Genomic DNA, 13,707 nt, shown 5'->3' with positions numbered 1-13,707 from the left:
GGTACATGGAGTCAGTTTATTATCAGAAATGTGTGTGCTAGCAGAGTTATTAGAAAATTGTGAAATACAGAATTAAAACAGTTGCTTTTTTCTTTTTACAGAATTTGGGAAACTGTTCCATTAGTTTTTAACCAGCTCTCTCAAATTTCAACTAAACTACTTATTTAAAACTAACAACTGAAAATTGTTCCAACACAAATTTGCGTGAAAAGGACAAAGCATGGTAGCCCTTTTATCCAAATTCCTTTCATACCGTAAGTAAATTAATCTTGTGAAAGTAGATGTTGCTACCATCTGTTTTCTTAATTCAATTGTGCATTTAACTGCTTTATCAAATACTTATCATTGCAGCTTCCTAAGCAGACTAACTAGTCAAAGAATGAATAATAGATATTAATAAGATCAGACAAAAAACAGGCATCAGGTCATCCAAAATCCATTTTCTTACTAACTCAAGAAGGCTTTTTACAAACACCGTAACTTTAAATTCTGATTAGGGAGATGTAAATTAGTATGGGAGGGTGGGATGGGGTGGAAAAAGAACAATGAAATCACATATGTAGTGCTTAAGAAACCTCACGAAAATTACTCCATTATCCTTTCTGCCCCAAGGGATACTTTCATAATGTCAATATATCATTAGACCAGTGGTTTTCAACCCTTTTTTCATGTGTGGACCCCTAAAAAATTTCAAATGGAAGTGTGTACCTCTTTGGAAATTCAATCTGTGGATGCCCTACCATAGAAGTCTTAGACTGAAAACTGACTGAACAGAAATCAACTCTAAATGTTGCACATGCTTGGCACAGCATCTGACACAGTGTGAGAAAGGGTGCTAAACTGTGGGCTTCTATGGTAACGATAACATTTGTGGGTTGTGACCTGTAGGTGGGAGTATTCATATACTTTGGCTTGATCAGAAGAATGGAATGCCTTTTCTGGGATCTGAAACTTTAATTTAATGGTCAACTTTTGTGGACCATTTAGAAAGCTCTGCAGACCCCCAGGGGTCCGTGGACCACAAGCTGAAAACAACTACACTAGATTTCTATCGACTACGTGCAGTAAACGTCCATAAACATTTATATGCTTCAACTAAAAAAAGATACATTATCTCAATGCTATGGCTGTGAATCTAAATTCAAAAAAAAGTAAAGTTTTGTTTCCCACAACAATTAAATGTCCCTTGGCACAGATAACCTTGTACATTACTACCTACGATAAGTTTATGACTTCATATCTACTAGTACAGTGGCTCTCAAACTTTCTCACTCGTGACTCCTTTCACGTAGCAAGTCTCTGAGTGCGACCCCCCTTATAAATTAAAAATACTTGTTTATATATTTAACACCATTATAAATGCTAAAGACAAGTCGGTTTTGGGGTGGAGGTTGACAGCTCGTGACCCCCCCGTGTAACAGCCTTGCGAACCCAACGGGTCCTGACCCCAAGTTTGGGAATCCCTGTATAGTATATGTGCAATATGGTTCAAGTTACAGTTAGGGAGACCGGATGTCCCGATTTTATCGGGACTGTCCCGATATTTACTTGTTTGTCCCACGTCCCAACTGATGTTCGGTTGGGAGGCGAATTGTCCCGATATTTTGCCCTCTGGCTCCAGCCCAACTCCACCTCGGCCCCACCCTGCCCCTTCCGCAAGCACATCACATTACTCTTCCTCACCCCTCCCTCCCAGGCTTGTGCTAATTAGCTGTATGGCGGGGCAAGCGCTGGAGGGAGGGGGGAGAAGCAGGACGAGGCAGCCAGTTCAGGAGAGGTGGAGGCAGAGCAAAGGTGAGCTGGTGTGTGAGGGGCAGGGTGTGGAGCTGCCAGTGGGTGCTCAGCCTCCACCAATTTTTCCTATGCTCCAGCGGCTTTTGTTTTTTCCCTCTGCTGCCATCTCTTGTTTTTTTTTTTGTTTTGTTTGTTCGTTGCTCTGCTGGCACCCTTCCCCCACTGCCACGTCCCGATATTTCACATCTCTTATCTGGTCACCCTAGTTACAGTACCTGTGGGAACCATAACTTTGAACTTTCTTGCTTTTACACTTTTATATTCTCAATTCTATTATTGAGAATAACCGGCAACTACAGACCGGTCAGCCTCACTTCAGTCCCCGGCAAAGTCATGGAGCAGGTACTTAAGGAATCCATTTTGAAGCACTTGAAGGAGAGGAAGGTGATCAGGAACAGTCAGCATGGATTCACCAAGGGCAAGTCATGCCTAACCAACCCAATTGCCTTCTAAGATGAGATAACTGGCTCTGTGGATATGGGGAAAGCTCCCACAGTATTTTTGTCAGCAAGTTAAAAAAAGTATGGATTGGATGAATAGACCAGAAGTTGGATAGGAAGCTGGCAAGATTGTCGGGCTCAACAGGTAGTGATCAACAGCTCAATGTCTAGCTGACAGCCGGTATCAAGCGGAGTGCCCCCAGAGATCGGTCCTGGGGCCGGTTTTGTTCAACATCTTTATTAATGATCTGGATGATGGGATTAATTGCACCCTCAGCAAGTTTGCAGATGACACTAAGCTGGAGGGAGAGGTAGATACACTGGAGGATAGGGATAGGGTCCAGAGTGACCTAGACATATTGGAGGATTGGGCCAAAGAAATCTGATGAGGTTCAACAAGGATAAGTGCAGAATCCTGCACTTAGGAAGAAAGAATCCCATGCACAGCTACATGCTCGGGATTGACTGGCTAAGCAGCAGTACTGCAGACAAGGACCTGGGGATTACAGTGGATGAGAAGATGGTTGTGAGTCAGCAGTGTGCCCTTGTTGCCAAGAAGGCCAACGGCATAGTAGAAGCATTGCCAGCAGACCGAGGGAAGTGATTATTCCCCTCTATTTGACACTGGTGAGGCTACACCTGGAGTAGTGTGTCCAGTTTTGGTCCCCCCCCCCACACTACAGAAGGGATGTGGACAAATTGGAGAGAGTCCAGCGGAGGGCAACAAAAATGATTAGGGGGCTGGGGCACATGACTTAGGAGGAGAGGCTGAGGGAAATGGGGTTATTTAGTCTGTATAAGAGAAGAGGGGGGATTTGATAGCAATCTTCAACTACCTGAAGTGGAGTTCCAAAGAGGATGGAGCTAGGCTGTTCTCAGTGGCAGCAGATGACAGAACAAGAAGCAATGGTCTTAAGTTGCAATGGGGGAGATTTTAGTTGGATATTACAAGACACTATTTCACTAGGAGGGTGGTGAAGCACTGAAATGGGTTACCTAGGGAGGTGGTGGAATCTCCATCTTTAGAGGTTTTAAGGCCCGGCTTGACAAAGCATTGGCTGGGATGATTTAGTTGGTGTGGGTCCTGCTTTGAGCAGGGGATTGGCCTAGATGACCTCCTGAGGTCTCTTCCAACCCTTATATTCTATGATTCTATTATATTGTCATTTTTAGCATTAACCTTTAAAAAACGGATCTATCATATGAATATGCTATGTTAGGGTAAAAAAAATGGGTCTGATGTGGGGCTAGCAGTACTGCCTATTACTAAGATTTGTCCCATTATAAGAGCCTATTATCTGATGCTTATAACTTTTTCAGATGTTAAATGTTTGGGCTAAATTTTCCATGCTGGGTATATGCCTCAGGCTAAACATTTCTGAAAAAGTTATGCCAAAATGGCTAGCCATTTCTGAGAAAAGGCTAGAGAAAAATACATTGTTTACCTATATCAAAAAATTCTGGCGACCTTTTCTTTGAGAGGCTCTGACACCCCTGTGCTTGAAATTTAGCAGCAGCTGGGCCTTTGTGTTATGGATGTGCTTTTAGCTGTCTCCATGAAAATCCACGCAAATTTTTCCAAATGACAAGTCTTTCAAAAATCACAGCTTGCAAATAGTCAGTAGAGATTTGCTAGAAAGTCTGGAAAGATTCTGTCTCCGCTGGGCAAAGCTTGTGTCTTTCACCAACAGAAGTTGGTCTAATAAAAGATATTACCTCACTTACCTTGTCTCTCTAATACCCTGGGATCGACACAGCTACAACTACACAGCATAAAACTGAGAGCCTGTCTCTCTTGTGCTCTCAGGGTATGTCTCCGCTACAAGGTAAGCCCATGCTTGAGCCCGGCCCAAGCCTAACCTCCTACTTGCATCTACACTGCAGTTGTGCTAATCCAGGGCTCAGAGCCAGGGTCCCATGACCCTGCACGGGCTGGAGTGTCCAAGCTTGAGTTAAGCCAGGACCCAGGGTCTGAGCCCTATTGCTCTGCGATATAGAGACAGCCTTGCTTATCTCGGGAGTCAGCCGGAAGTATCCCACAATTCCATGGGACAATTTCCTTAGTCCTCTCTACTGCAACAATCTGCAATCCACTCTATTAAAAAGGGAAGCCAGAGGTCCTGCCTCCACCGCTTTTTGAATGGCAGCAGCTCAGGTCAGCGTTAGTGTGCTTGCAGATCTGTAATAGAACAGAATAGGCTACTAGAGCGCCTTGTGGGTTTTCAATGGAGAGCGAACCAAACAAGCCTTATGCAAAGTGAGCTGCTTCTTGATAATATGCAGGGCAGGCAGTAAAATTTTCCCACAGTGCACTTAGGTCCTAGGGCTAGAGTGGCTACATTTGGGGGCAGGGTGACTCTGGGCTATCTGGGCACAAGAGATTCTGAGATATGGCTACTTTGACTTGGGTCTGCACACTGCAGTGAGGACGCCAGATCCCTATGTTTGAGCATGGGTTAGAAAAGTCTAAACATAGGGTTAAAATACAATGCAGAAGCTCAAGCCCAGGGTTCCCTAACATAAGTCAGTTTACTTGAGTCCCACTAACCCTGGGCTCACATTGCAGTGTAGACATACTCTCTATGCCCACCCTGCTGGGCCCAAGCAGTGTGTAGGAGGAAGTTGCTTGATTTGAATGCAGAGATGAGGGAGAGAGAAATAGATCAGATGAAGAGCCAGGAAGGGGTAACTGTGAATGACTGGGCAAGGATATTGGGATTGGGAACACTGGGGGAAGCAGGACTGGGATTCTGGAGCTGGGAGCAACAGGCAACCTTAATTCTGGCATTTCTTAACTTTTGAGTGCTTGACTTTCCAACATTAATAATATTCTTTTAATATAGATGTTTATGTGTTATATGTAGAGAGTCACAAATTTAGCAGCACTAATATGTACTTCAGCTAGTCCAGCCCTGCCACTGCAGAAGTCACGGAGGTCCAGGAAAGTCATGGAATCTGTGACTTCCATAACAGAATCAGACCCTCAGTGTCTAATGTAAGCCAAGAACTTCGCTTACAAAACAGCAAGGCTGTCAACTGTGCAAAAAAAGAAAAAAAGTGCAGTTATCATTCCCCCCTAAAACTTCCACAGAAGCGAAGGTTCAGCAGCAACGTTTAGGATGAGGAAGAGGTATGCTAAGTCTGAATAACTGAGTTTCACAAATCCCCCATATGTGTTCAGCTCCTATCTTAGTATGGATTCTCAGAAAGAAATCCATGGGTCGGTATGGGAAGTTTTAAAAGTTCTTACTTAAAATGCGTATTTGACCTTCATTCTAATAGTTCCCAAGATCATATCAGAGTCCCTTGATTTATTTACAATATTTATGTAGCTCATTTACATATATCATAATCTACATAAATGAACAACAGATGTTTTAATTCCAGGAATTGGAAAACAATATTTCAGAGCTGTGATGTCAAAGTATTAAAAATTGTTTTTAAAAGGACACTGTTAGGTCATTTAGGCCTCAAATTTACGTTCCGTAAACAGTTTCACAAAACTGAATATTAATCAGTGTTTTAATAACATTTACATAAAAAGTTAAGTTCATTTCAACAGTCTATCTGAAATGTTCACAACCCTGCCATTGCATCACTGTAGAATGTGAAACAGACTATGCTTTTCATTGTTGAAGTGAAGTGCAAATAGCAACAAGGGGGAAAGTACATTAGATTTTTTAAAATCACTTTATTAATCTCAGGCACCAGCAAGAAAGGAAGTGATTTTTTGGACAAATATATATTATTTAATTTGACAGTCTTCCTTCAATGCAGAGTAAAAACCAAGATGAACTAAAAATTAGAAGTGAAAACACGGTCTTTCATACAGTAAAAAATACATCTCCAAATCAGCTTTGCATTTAACTGATTTTATTACTTGCTGATTTTAAGGCAGTATAAAACAGATGTAACTATTTCTTGAGGCAGAACAAAGTAAAAAAATACATTTGTAACACTCACTAATGCAACAAGGAGATCATACAGAGGATATGTGTACCACAAGAGACTACTTCTGTTCTTCCTCCACAAGAGAGGTTTGCTGGTAGCACTACTTTGATAGTCTATTCTTTACAAGGCTTCAAGATTTCTGTACACCTAGCCATGCAGAAATATTGCATATGTAGAAGCGCCCAGTGATTTTACTAGCTCATTTGTTCAGCACTACCAGTTTAGATAAAAGGCTTTGATATTTTAAAGGCATTTTTTAAAAACAAACCTTGCTATTTCTTCTCGATGAGCAGTCCAATCGCGAATGTAATCCTCCTGTTCCTTGATCCTGTGCTTGAACGTATTGCTAGTTTGCATTGCTGTCCCAGAGCTCTGCAATCGAGGGGTTTTCAGGGCTGGAGAAGTACGTAGACGGGTATGTTTAGGGGAATTACGGTTTGATCCAAACTCATCTTCTGAGGTGGAAGCATAATCTGTAGGAAAGCGCCTCCATCTTGAATTTACTAAATTAGTTTGATTATTAAAAAAGAATTATTATTGTATCTTTTGTAAGAAACAATAAAATTATTTCAGAAACACCACAACAAAACACCACAACTGCTCAATATCAAACCCCAAGTACCTCACAAAAGTGTATACTACACCTTAAAAAGAAAGATACTAAATTTGTGTTAAATAATAAATGTTGATTAATAAAATGTGGAAAAAGATGCTCTTTGTATAATGGTGAGTTGATAGAAAGATGCAAATGCCATTATTCCTACATAACTAAAGCAAGATGTATGACAGAATGAGAGCCCAAATCATTAACATTTATGCACTTTTTTTTTTGGACAAATTCCCACCACTTACATTAAATTTAAGGTATGGATTTTTAAAAAGGGCACACACAAAAAAGTGTAAAGATGTATGAGGGACCGTTGAGGCTAGCACAAGGTCTCTCAATGTGGGCCAACAAAGAAAGCATACAATTCCTATACAAGAAATTATACATTTATTGTTCGAAAAAAATAACACTTTGTAATTCAGCATCTTGTTACAAAGATCAGTGACACATCTACAATAATAGCATCTTCAGAGCAGACAAGACTTGTACTCAGACTGAAAACAACACATTGCTGAAAATGGACAGAAGCAGTGGACAACTGAAACGGAGCATGAGGATCTCACTCAACAGTCAGTCATTAATAGCTAGAAAATGTATTTCAGAATGGCCATCCTCACACTTTTTTAGATGATAGAGCATTCATTATTATAACATGCCACACCCAATCAACCTCATGCCACAGAGCTTCACAACATCAAATATTATTTCTTTGTTAATCACTGGCTCTAAAAATCAGTTCTCTTAGACTAAAGATTAATGTTAGGAAAATTAATGTAATTTGTTAGTATTCGAATAACCTGACTTTAGGTTAGATGCCCAAAAGCTTAATTAAATTAGCTGGAAAATTTGTAGACACTTTTATTGAGGTTGGTTAGGTGTGCTTACAATACTTTTGAAAACCAGTATATCCAAATGGATATACTTGTTCTTGGTAATTTATAAATCACAGATGCAAGATGTAATTAATGTGAATAACATAAAAATACAAGAAAATTAAAATTGATTTTCCTCTGAACTGTTATTTATTAAAAGGATAGCAAATTAAACATAAATCAGATGTGAATATAGGTACAGATATTTGCAATGTGTGTTTTTAGATGAGAACAGATTTCTGTAATGCTCTGAAAGATTACAATATGTAGAGTGTGAAGCTGTAGTATAAGCTTAAGTCTCTTTCTTCATTTAAATATTATCTTTTAATTGTTAAGAGTAGAAATATGATTAACAGATTTTTTTAAGGTGATTTAAAAGAAAGTATGGTTGCAAGCCTAATTCAAAGCACATTTAAAGCCCACTGAAGTCAATTAGGTTATATTTTACTGTCTGTTTTAACATTCTAAAATCAGCAAGAGGGGGGAAAAAGGTCTATCCATTGAGCCATTACCCCTTAACTTATGGGATTCTAACTTGTTCTAATCAAGGAAAGCAGAACATAAGCAGAAAAATTACTCCTTTCCCCCATCCCCTCAAAAAAAGCTTGCAAGAAGTGTGAGATTGCAGATGAAAGAATTTTAGGAGTTGAGCCCAAAGTTTATCAACAAAGTCCTTTAAAATAATTTTGTATTTTTAATTAATCTTTGGTTCCAATTCTTATTTTTAAAAAATCAAAATAATCAAATCTGCTTAAAAACTATCTCTGAAGTGTTTCTTAAAGAGCTCGCTCAACACTCAGCACTGTACAATGAGCATAAGTAGTCAAATTTAAAAACTAAAAGATTGAATGAATAGTGAAATATTAGAAAGATATGATTTCTAGTACTCTACCACTGTAAGTTTCAACTGCAGGATCTGGGTCTGGGAGAAGCTGGGATTTCTCTGTGTACAAAATATTGTTTTATCATGTTAATTCTTAATGAAAACATTCAAATTTGTAGCATTTGCTTAACAAAAACCTATTGCTGAAATTTAGTGTAAGCCCTTCCTTTCCTCAGACTATGGTTTGGAGAAAAGCACAAAGGGTGTTGCAGATATTTTTAATTATACATTATTTTAAAAGTAATTGATTCTGAAACAGTTTGAAAATTCAACAGAGAATTGCTATCCAAATCCAATCGCATTTCTAACTAAAGGTAGATAGAGCCAAAAGTCTGTTTAATGTTTGGAAAGATCATAAAGATCTGAGGCCAAAATGTGATTGTGTTGGTGTTTGGCCTACAGGTTTCTCATAGTAAACTCTGGAGTTATAGCAACAATATCACAAGTCATGTAAATCATGATATATATTAACAAAACTCGGCATGTTTTGCATTAACCTAGCTATCTCTTTGCAGACATAGGATTTTTTAAAAACACCTTTTTGATCTCTGGATGTACATCCCCTTGGGGCCAGATCAACCCAATAATCCGAGACTTTGAGTCAACTGAAAAGATCAAAGCGTTATAGTGCTTCTACTCTATGTGGACACTCTGCTGCTTCTTTCAACTCTCTGTCTGTTGGCTTGCAATGAGTTCTCCTCCCTTAGGCCAGCTAACTAGTACAACTACTAATCATGTGACATGCAGCCGTTCCAAAATGTGACACTGCCCTTGCAGCTATCCTTGCTATTACTGTTGCTGCTCATCCCCCATGACCACCATCTTTCCCCATCAATCTCATAAACTCAGACTTTAAAGCAAGAAGGGACCATTGTGATCATCTAGTCTGACCTCCTGCACTCTTCAACCTCACCAACCCACTCCTGTAATAGACAAATAACCTCTGGCTGAGTTATTAAAGTCCTAAAATCATGATTTAAAGACTTAAAAGTCACAGAGAATCCATCATTTCCTCAAATTTAAACCAGCAACTGGTCCATGATTCATGCTGCAGAGGAAGGTTCCCTGTTCCCCTTCCCTCATCAGGGATCTCTGCCAATCTGACCCAGAGGAAAATTCCTTCCTGATCACAAATATGGCAGTCAGTTGTAGTCTGAGTATTTTGACAAGACCCAACAGCCAGACACCTGGAAAAGAATTCTCTGTAGTAACTCAAAGATCTCTCCATCTAGTAGTGTCTCATCACCAGCTGTTGAGGATATTTGTTACTAGCAGTTGCAGATCTGCTACATGACATTGTAGGCAGTTTGATCATACCATCCCCTCCATAAACTTTATGAAGCTCAGTCTTGAAGCCAGTTAGGCTTTTTGTACCCACTGCTCCCTTTGGAAAGCTGTTCCAGAACTTCACTCCTATGATGGTCAGAAACCTTCATCTCATTTCAAACCTGAACTTTTTGATGGCCAGGTATATCCATTTGTTCTTCTGTAAAAACTGGTGCTTGACTTAAATGACTCCTCTCCCTCCCTGGTGTTTATCCCTCTGATTTATGTATAGAGAGCAATCATATCTACTCTCAGCCTTTATTTGGGTAGGCTAGTCTCCTCTCATAGTGTAGGTTTTCCATTCCTTTGATAATCCTAGTAGCCCTTTCCTGCACCTGTTTGTTTGAATTAATCTATTTTAAACATGAAGACCAGAACTGAACACAGTATTTCAGATGAGGTCTCACCAGTGCCTTGTATAATGGTACTAACACTTCCCTCTCTCTACTGGAAATACTTCACCTGATGCATCTTAGGATTGCATTAGTCTTTTTCATGGCCACATCACATTGGCAGCTCATAGCCCTTGTGTGATCATTCAATGCACTCAGGTTTTTCTCCACCTCTGTCACTTTCAACTGATAAGCCTCCATTTTACAGCAAAAATTCTTGTTGTTAGTCCCAAAGTGCACTTTACACTACTAAATTTCATCCATTTCTATTGCTCCAGTTTTCAAGGTCATCAAGAACTTCTTAATGATACTCAAGTCCTCCTCTGTATTGGCAATACCTTCCAACTTTACGTCAGCTTCAAATTTTATTGTCATATTCTCACTTTTTGTGCAAAGGCCATTAATGAAAATGTTAAATAAAATTGGTTTCAAGACCAGTCCCTGAGGAACCCCAGGTTATTAAACCTCCCGCCAGCCTCACAGTTCACCTTCACTATGACCCCTTTAACCAGTTCCTTATCTATCTTTGAATTTTCATATTAGTCCCCATGTTTTCCAATTTAATAATTTCCCATATGGAACTGTATCAAATATCTTACTGAACTCCAGTAGACTAGAGCTACTATGTTTTCTTTCTCTAAAAAATAAGTTATCTTCTCAAAGAAAGAGATCAGGTTGGTCTGGCACAATCTACCTTTTGTAAAACCATGTTGCATTTAACCCAATTACCATTTATCTCTATGTCCTTAACTACTTCATCTTTCAAAATTTGTTCCAAGACTTTGCATGCAATTGAGGTCAAACTAACAAGCTTGCATGCAGTTTCCTGGATCACTTCCCCCACCCCTTTCTTAAAAATAGGTACCATATTAGCAATTCTCCAGTCGTAGGGTATGCCCCCTGTATTTATGGAATCATTAAAAATCCTTGCTATTGGGCTTGCAATTTCATGTGCCAGTTTCTTTAATATTTTTGGATGGAGATTATCTGGGTCACCCAGTTTGGTCTCACTAAACTTCTTGAGAATTGTCTTCCACATCAGATGTGGTCATTTCTACCTCCATATATTCATTTCCATTAGCCACCCTGCCACTACCCCATAGCACCTCAATACCTTCACTAAAACCTGAGGCAAAGTATTTGTCTGACTATAAAAGGGTTAAAAAAACTTGATAAATTCATGGAGAATAGGTCCATCAATGATTAGCCAGGATGGGCAGGGATGGTGTCCCTAGACTCTATTTGCCAGAAGCTGGGAATGGGCGACAGGGAATGGATCACTTGATGATTACTGGTTTTGTTCATTCCCTCTGAAGCACCTGGTGTTGGCCACTGTCTAAGACAGGATACTGGGCTAGATGGACCTCTGGTCTGACCCATGAACATAAAAACAACCATATTATGTTTAGGTGTTGGGCCATGCCTAGATTATCTCTAATCTCCGTCCCATCCTCAGTATTTAGTGGGCCCACTTCTTCTTTCCTTGTTTTCTCTCTTTATTTGTATGGCTATGGAACCTTTTATTATTGGTTTTAATTTCCTTTGAAAGGTCCAATTATGCTTGGCTTTTGGCAGTTCTCACTTTTTCCCCTACACTTTCTGATCTCCAAGAGGTAGCTTTCATTGCTGGTCCATCCCATCTTTCATTCTTTATAAACTTTCTCTTAATAACCTGTTTGAGATGTAAAAGCCCCTCTGATACTGTTTGAGATGCTTGCTCATCCAACTTGCACTGCAACACTTCCCTACAAATTTTCCCCCTTGCTTGGGATGCAGGATTCAGACAGTTTCTGCAACTGTGGCTTAAGATAATGCCAAGGCTCCTTATATATAAACACTTTCATCTAATTGTCTTCAAATGACTTTACAAATTAATAAAATAATGAATGAAGCGTCCAAACAACCTGCTGAGGTGAGCAATGATTGTCATCATTTTAGAATGAGGCAATTAGAGGCACAGTGTGACTAGGGGTTTGTGCACATTAGGGACTGTTACACTAGTATAGCTACACAGACACAAATTTCTGTAATGTACACATGCTCACAGTAGCATGGTCACAAGCCACAAAGTAAGTTTGTGAAACAGCCACATAGTGCCTGAAGAGTTTATTAGACCATATTTTCTCTCTGATATTGGCTTTGACTGTTTTGTTAACTGTTTTATTTTATGTTTTTTTTTTTTACACTTTACACTGAAACTTTTGTTTTCCATAAATTTTAGTGTTTATAATAAGGTTTTGCCTTTTTTTTTTTTTTTTTTTTTTTTAGAGTAGTAGTCTTTCTAATGCAAATATTCCAAACAATGGTGGTACGTCCTTTTTATCTGTTTGGTTGGCTTGGGATAGATAGCTCATAAGGTGGCAAGCTTTTCAGCTTTTCCCTTTGAAATTGCAAATATTTTCTACAAAAACTCCAGTAGGCTTTGACCATGGAATGCAGTTAAATCAACAAGAACATTGCAGGAATGAGAGCTGTAACAGACTAAAGCATTCCCCATTGTTAAAGGAGCTGAATACTTAATAACAGTCATATGGAACTCAGTAAGCACACTGTAGTTCATATTTTCACAAAAAAACCCTCCTTTTGACTCTGTTTTCAACAAAAGTATATCATATGACAAAACAAGAAATCTCTAGTGTTTACCTCTTCAAGGGTCAATATCACCAGAGTTTGGAATAATGATAGCTAATGTTAATTAAATCAACCTTGTAAATGAATGCAACCTAACTAGCTCCTCAGAAGTAACTGTTTTGCCTGAACTGATGTTACAGTCAGTCAACTGGACACACAAATCTCAGATTCTGGTTGAACCATCAGTACTAAACATGCCTGATAAATACCCAGACAGACAATATGCTGGGAAAAATACTTTCATCTCCCTTTTAAAGTATTAGGGTAGATGACTTGGGGTATTTTTTTTTAAAGGTTTCACTTGAATTCATGAGGATTACTGGCATTTCTGAAGACATCATTCAGAATGAAACAATACATGTGACTTCACATTCCAGGGAACATTAAGATTTATTGTTCAAGGAACAGGATTTAAATTAACCTGTGATTAACCAGTATTTACCTCTCAAGGCAATAAATATTGATGAGCAGCACAACAGAAGTTACTAACTACTAAATATGCAAGTTAAATATCAGCAATGGCAATGGTTTTGCCAAAACAGCTTGGTTTATATAAAAAAAAGTGTGTAAAAATATAGAAATGTTTGTATAACAGGTGGAGATGGGAAGTATAATACACTGTTCTGATGACCATTCACATCAGTGAATGCAAAGGAGCCATTCAAGTACAACAAATATGTCATCTGGTGCTTTTGAAGAAAAAAATCTGTACTCAGCAGTATTAAAATTCAAAAGATGAGAAAAGCACTAGTTACCATGAATAAACTGATAAACAAGATGCCTTATTTAAACATAAGCATTCTTCTTTAGG

The 13,707-nt window shown here is 39.0% G+C and overlaps 1 protein-coding gene across 9 annotated transcripts in view; it reads right to left on the bottom strand.

The window, feature by feature from the left end:
- The window catches only part of CEP170 (centrosomal protein 170), a 207,499-nt gene that overhangs the window by 28,989 nt on the left and 164,803 nt on the right, over positions 1-13,707 (bottom strand). For 5 of the 9 annotated variants that reach the window (XM_050950377.1, XM_050950371.1, XM_050950373.1 and 2 more), the window contains 2 exons: positions 8,557-8,607; positions 6,454-6,688 (listed from right to left, as the gene is read on the bottom strand). In XM_050950377.1, the coding sequence (XP_050806334.1) occupies positions 6,454-6,688; positions 8,557-8,607 (286 nt within the window). The remainder of the gene's footprint in view (positions 1-6,453; positions 6,689-8,556; positions 8,608-13,707) is intronic. The other 4 variants (XM_050950374.1, XM_050950376.1, XM_050950378.1 and 1 more) reach the window with 3 other exon arrangements.

This window comes from Gopherus flavomarginatus, chromosome 4 (genome assembly GCF_025201925.1).
Source record: "Gopherus flavomarginatus isolate rGopFla2 chromosome 4, rGopFla2.mat.asm, whole genome shotgun sequence".
Lineage (NCBI taxonomy): Eukaryota > Metazoa > Chordata > Testudines > Testudinidae > Gopherus > Gopherus flavomarginatus.
The sequence above is the reverse complement of the archived record's forward strand: the minus strand, read 5'-3'. Positions and strand labels throughout refer to the sequence as shown.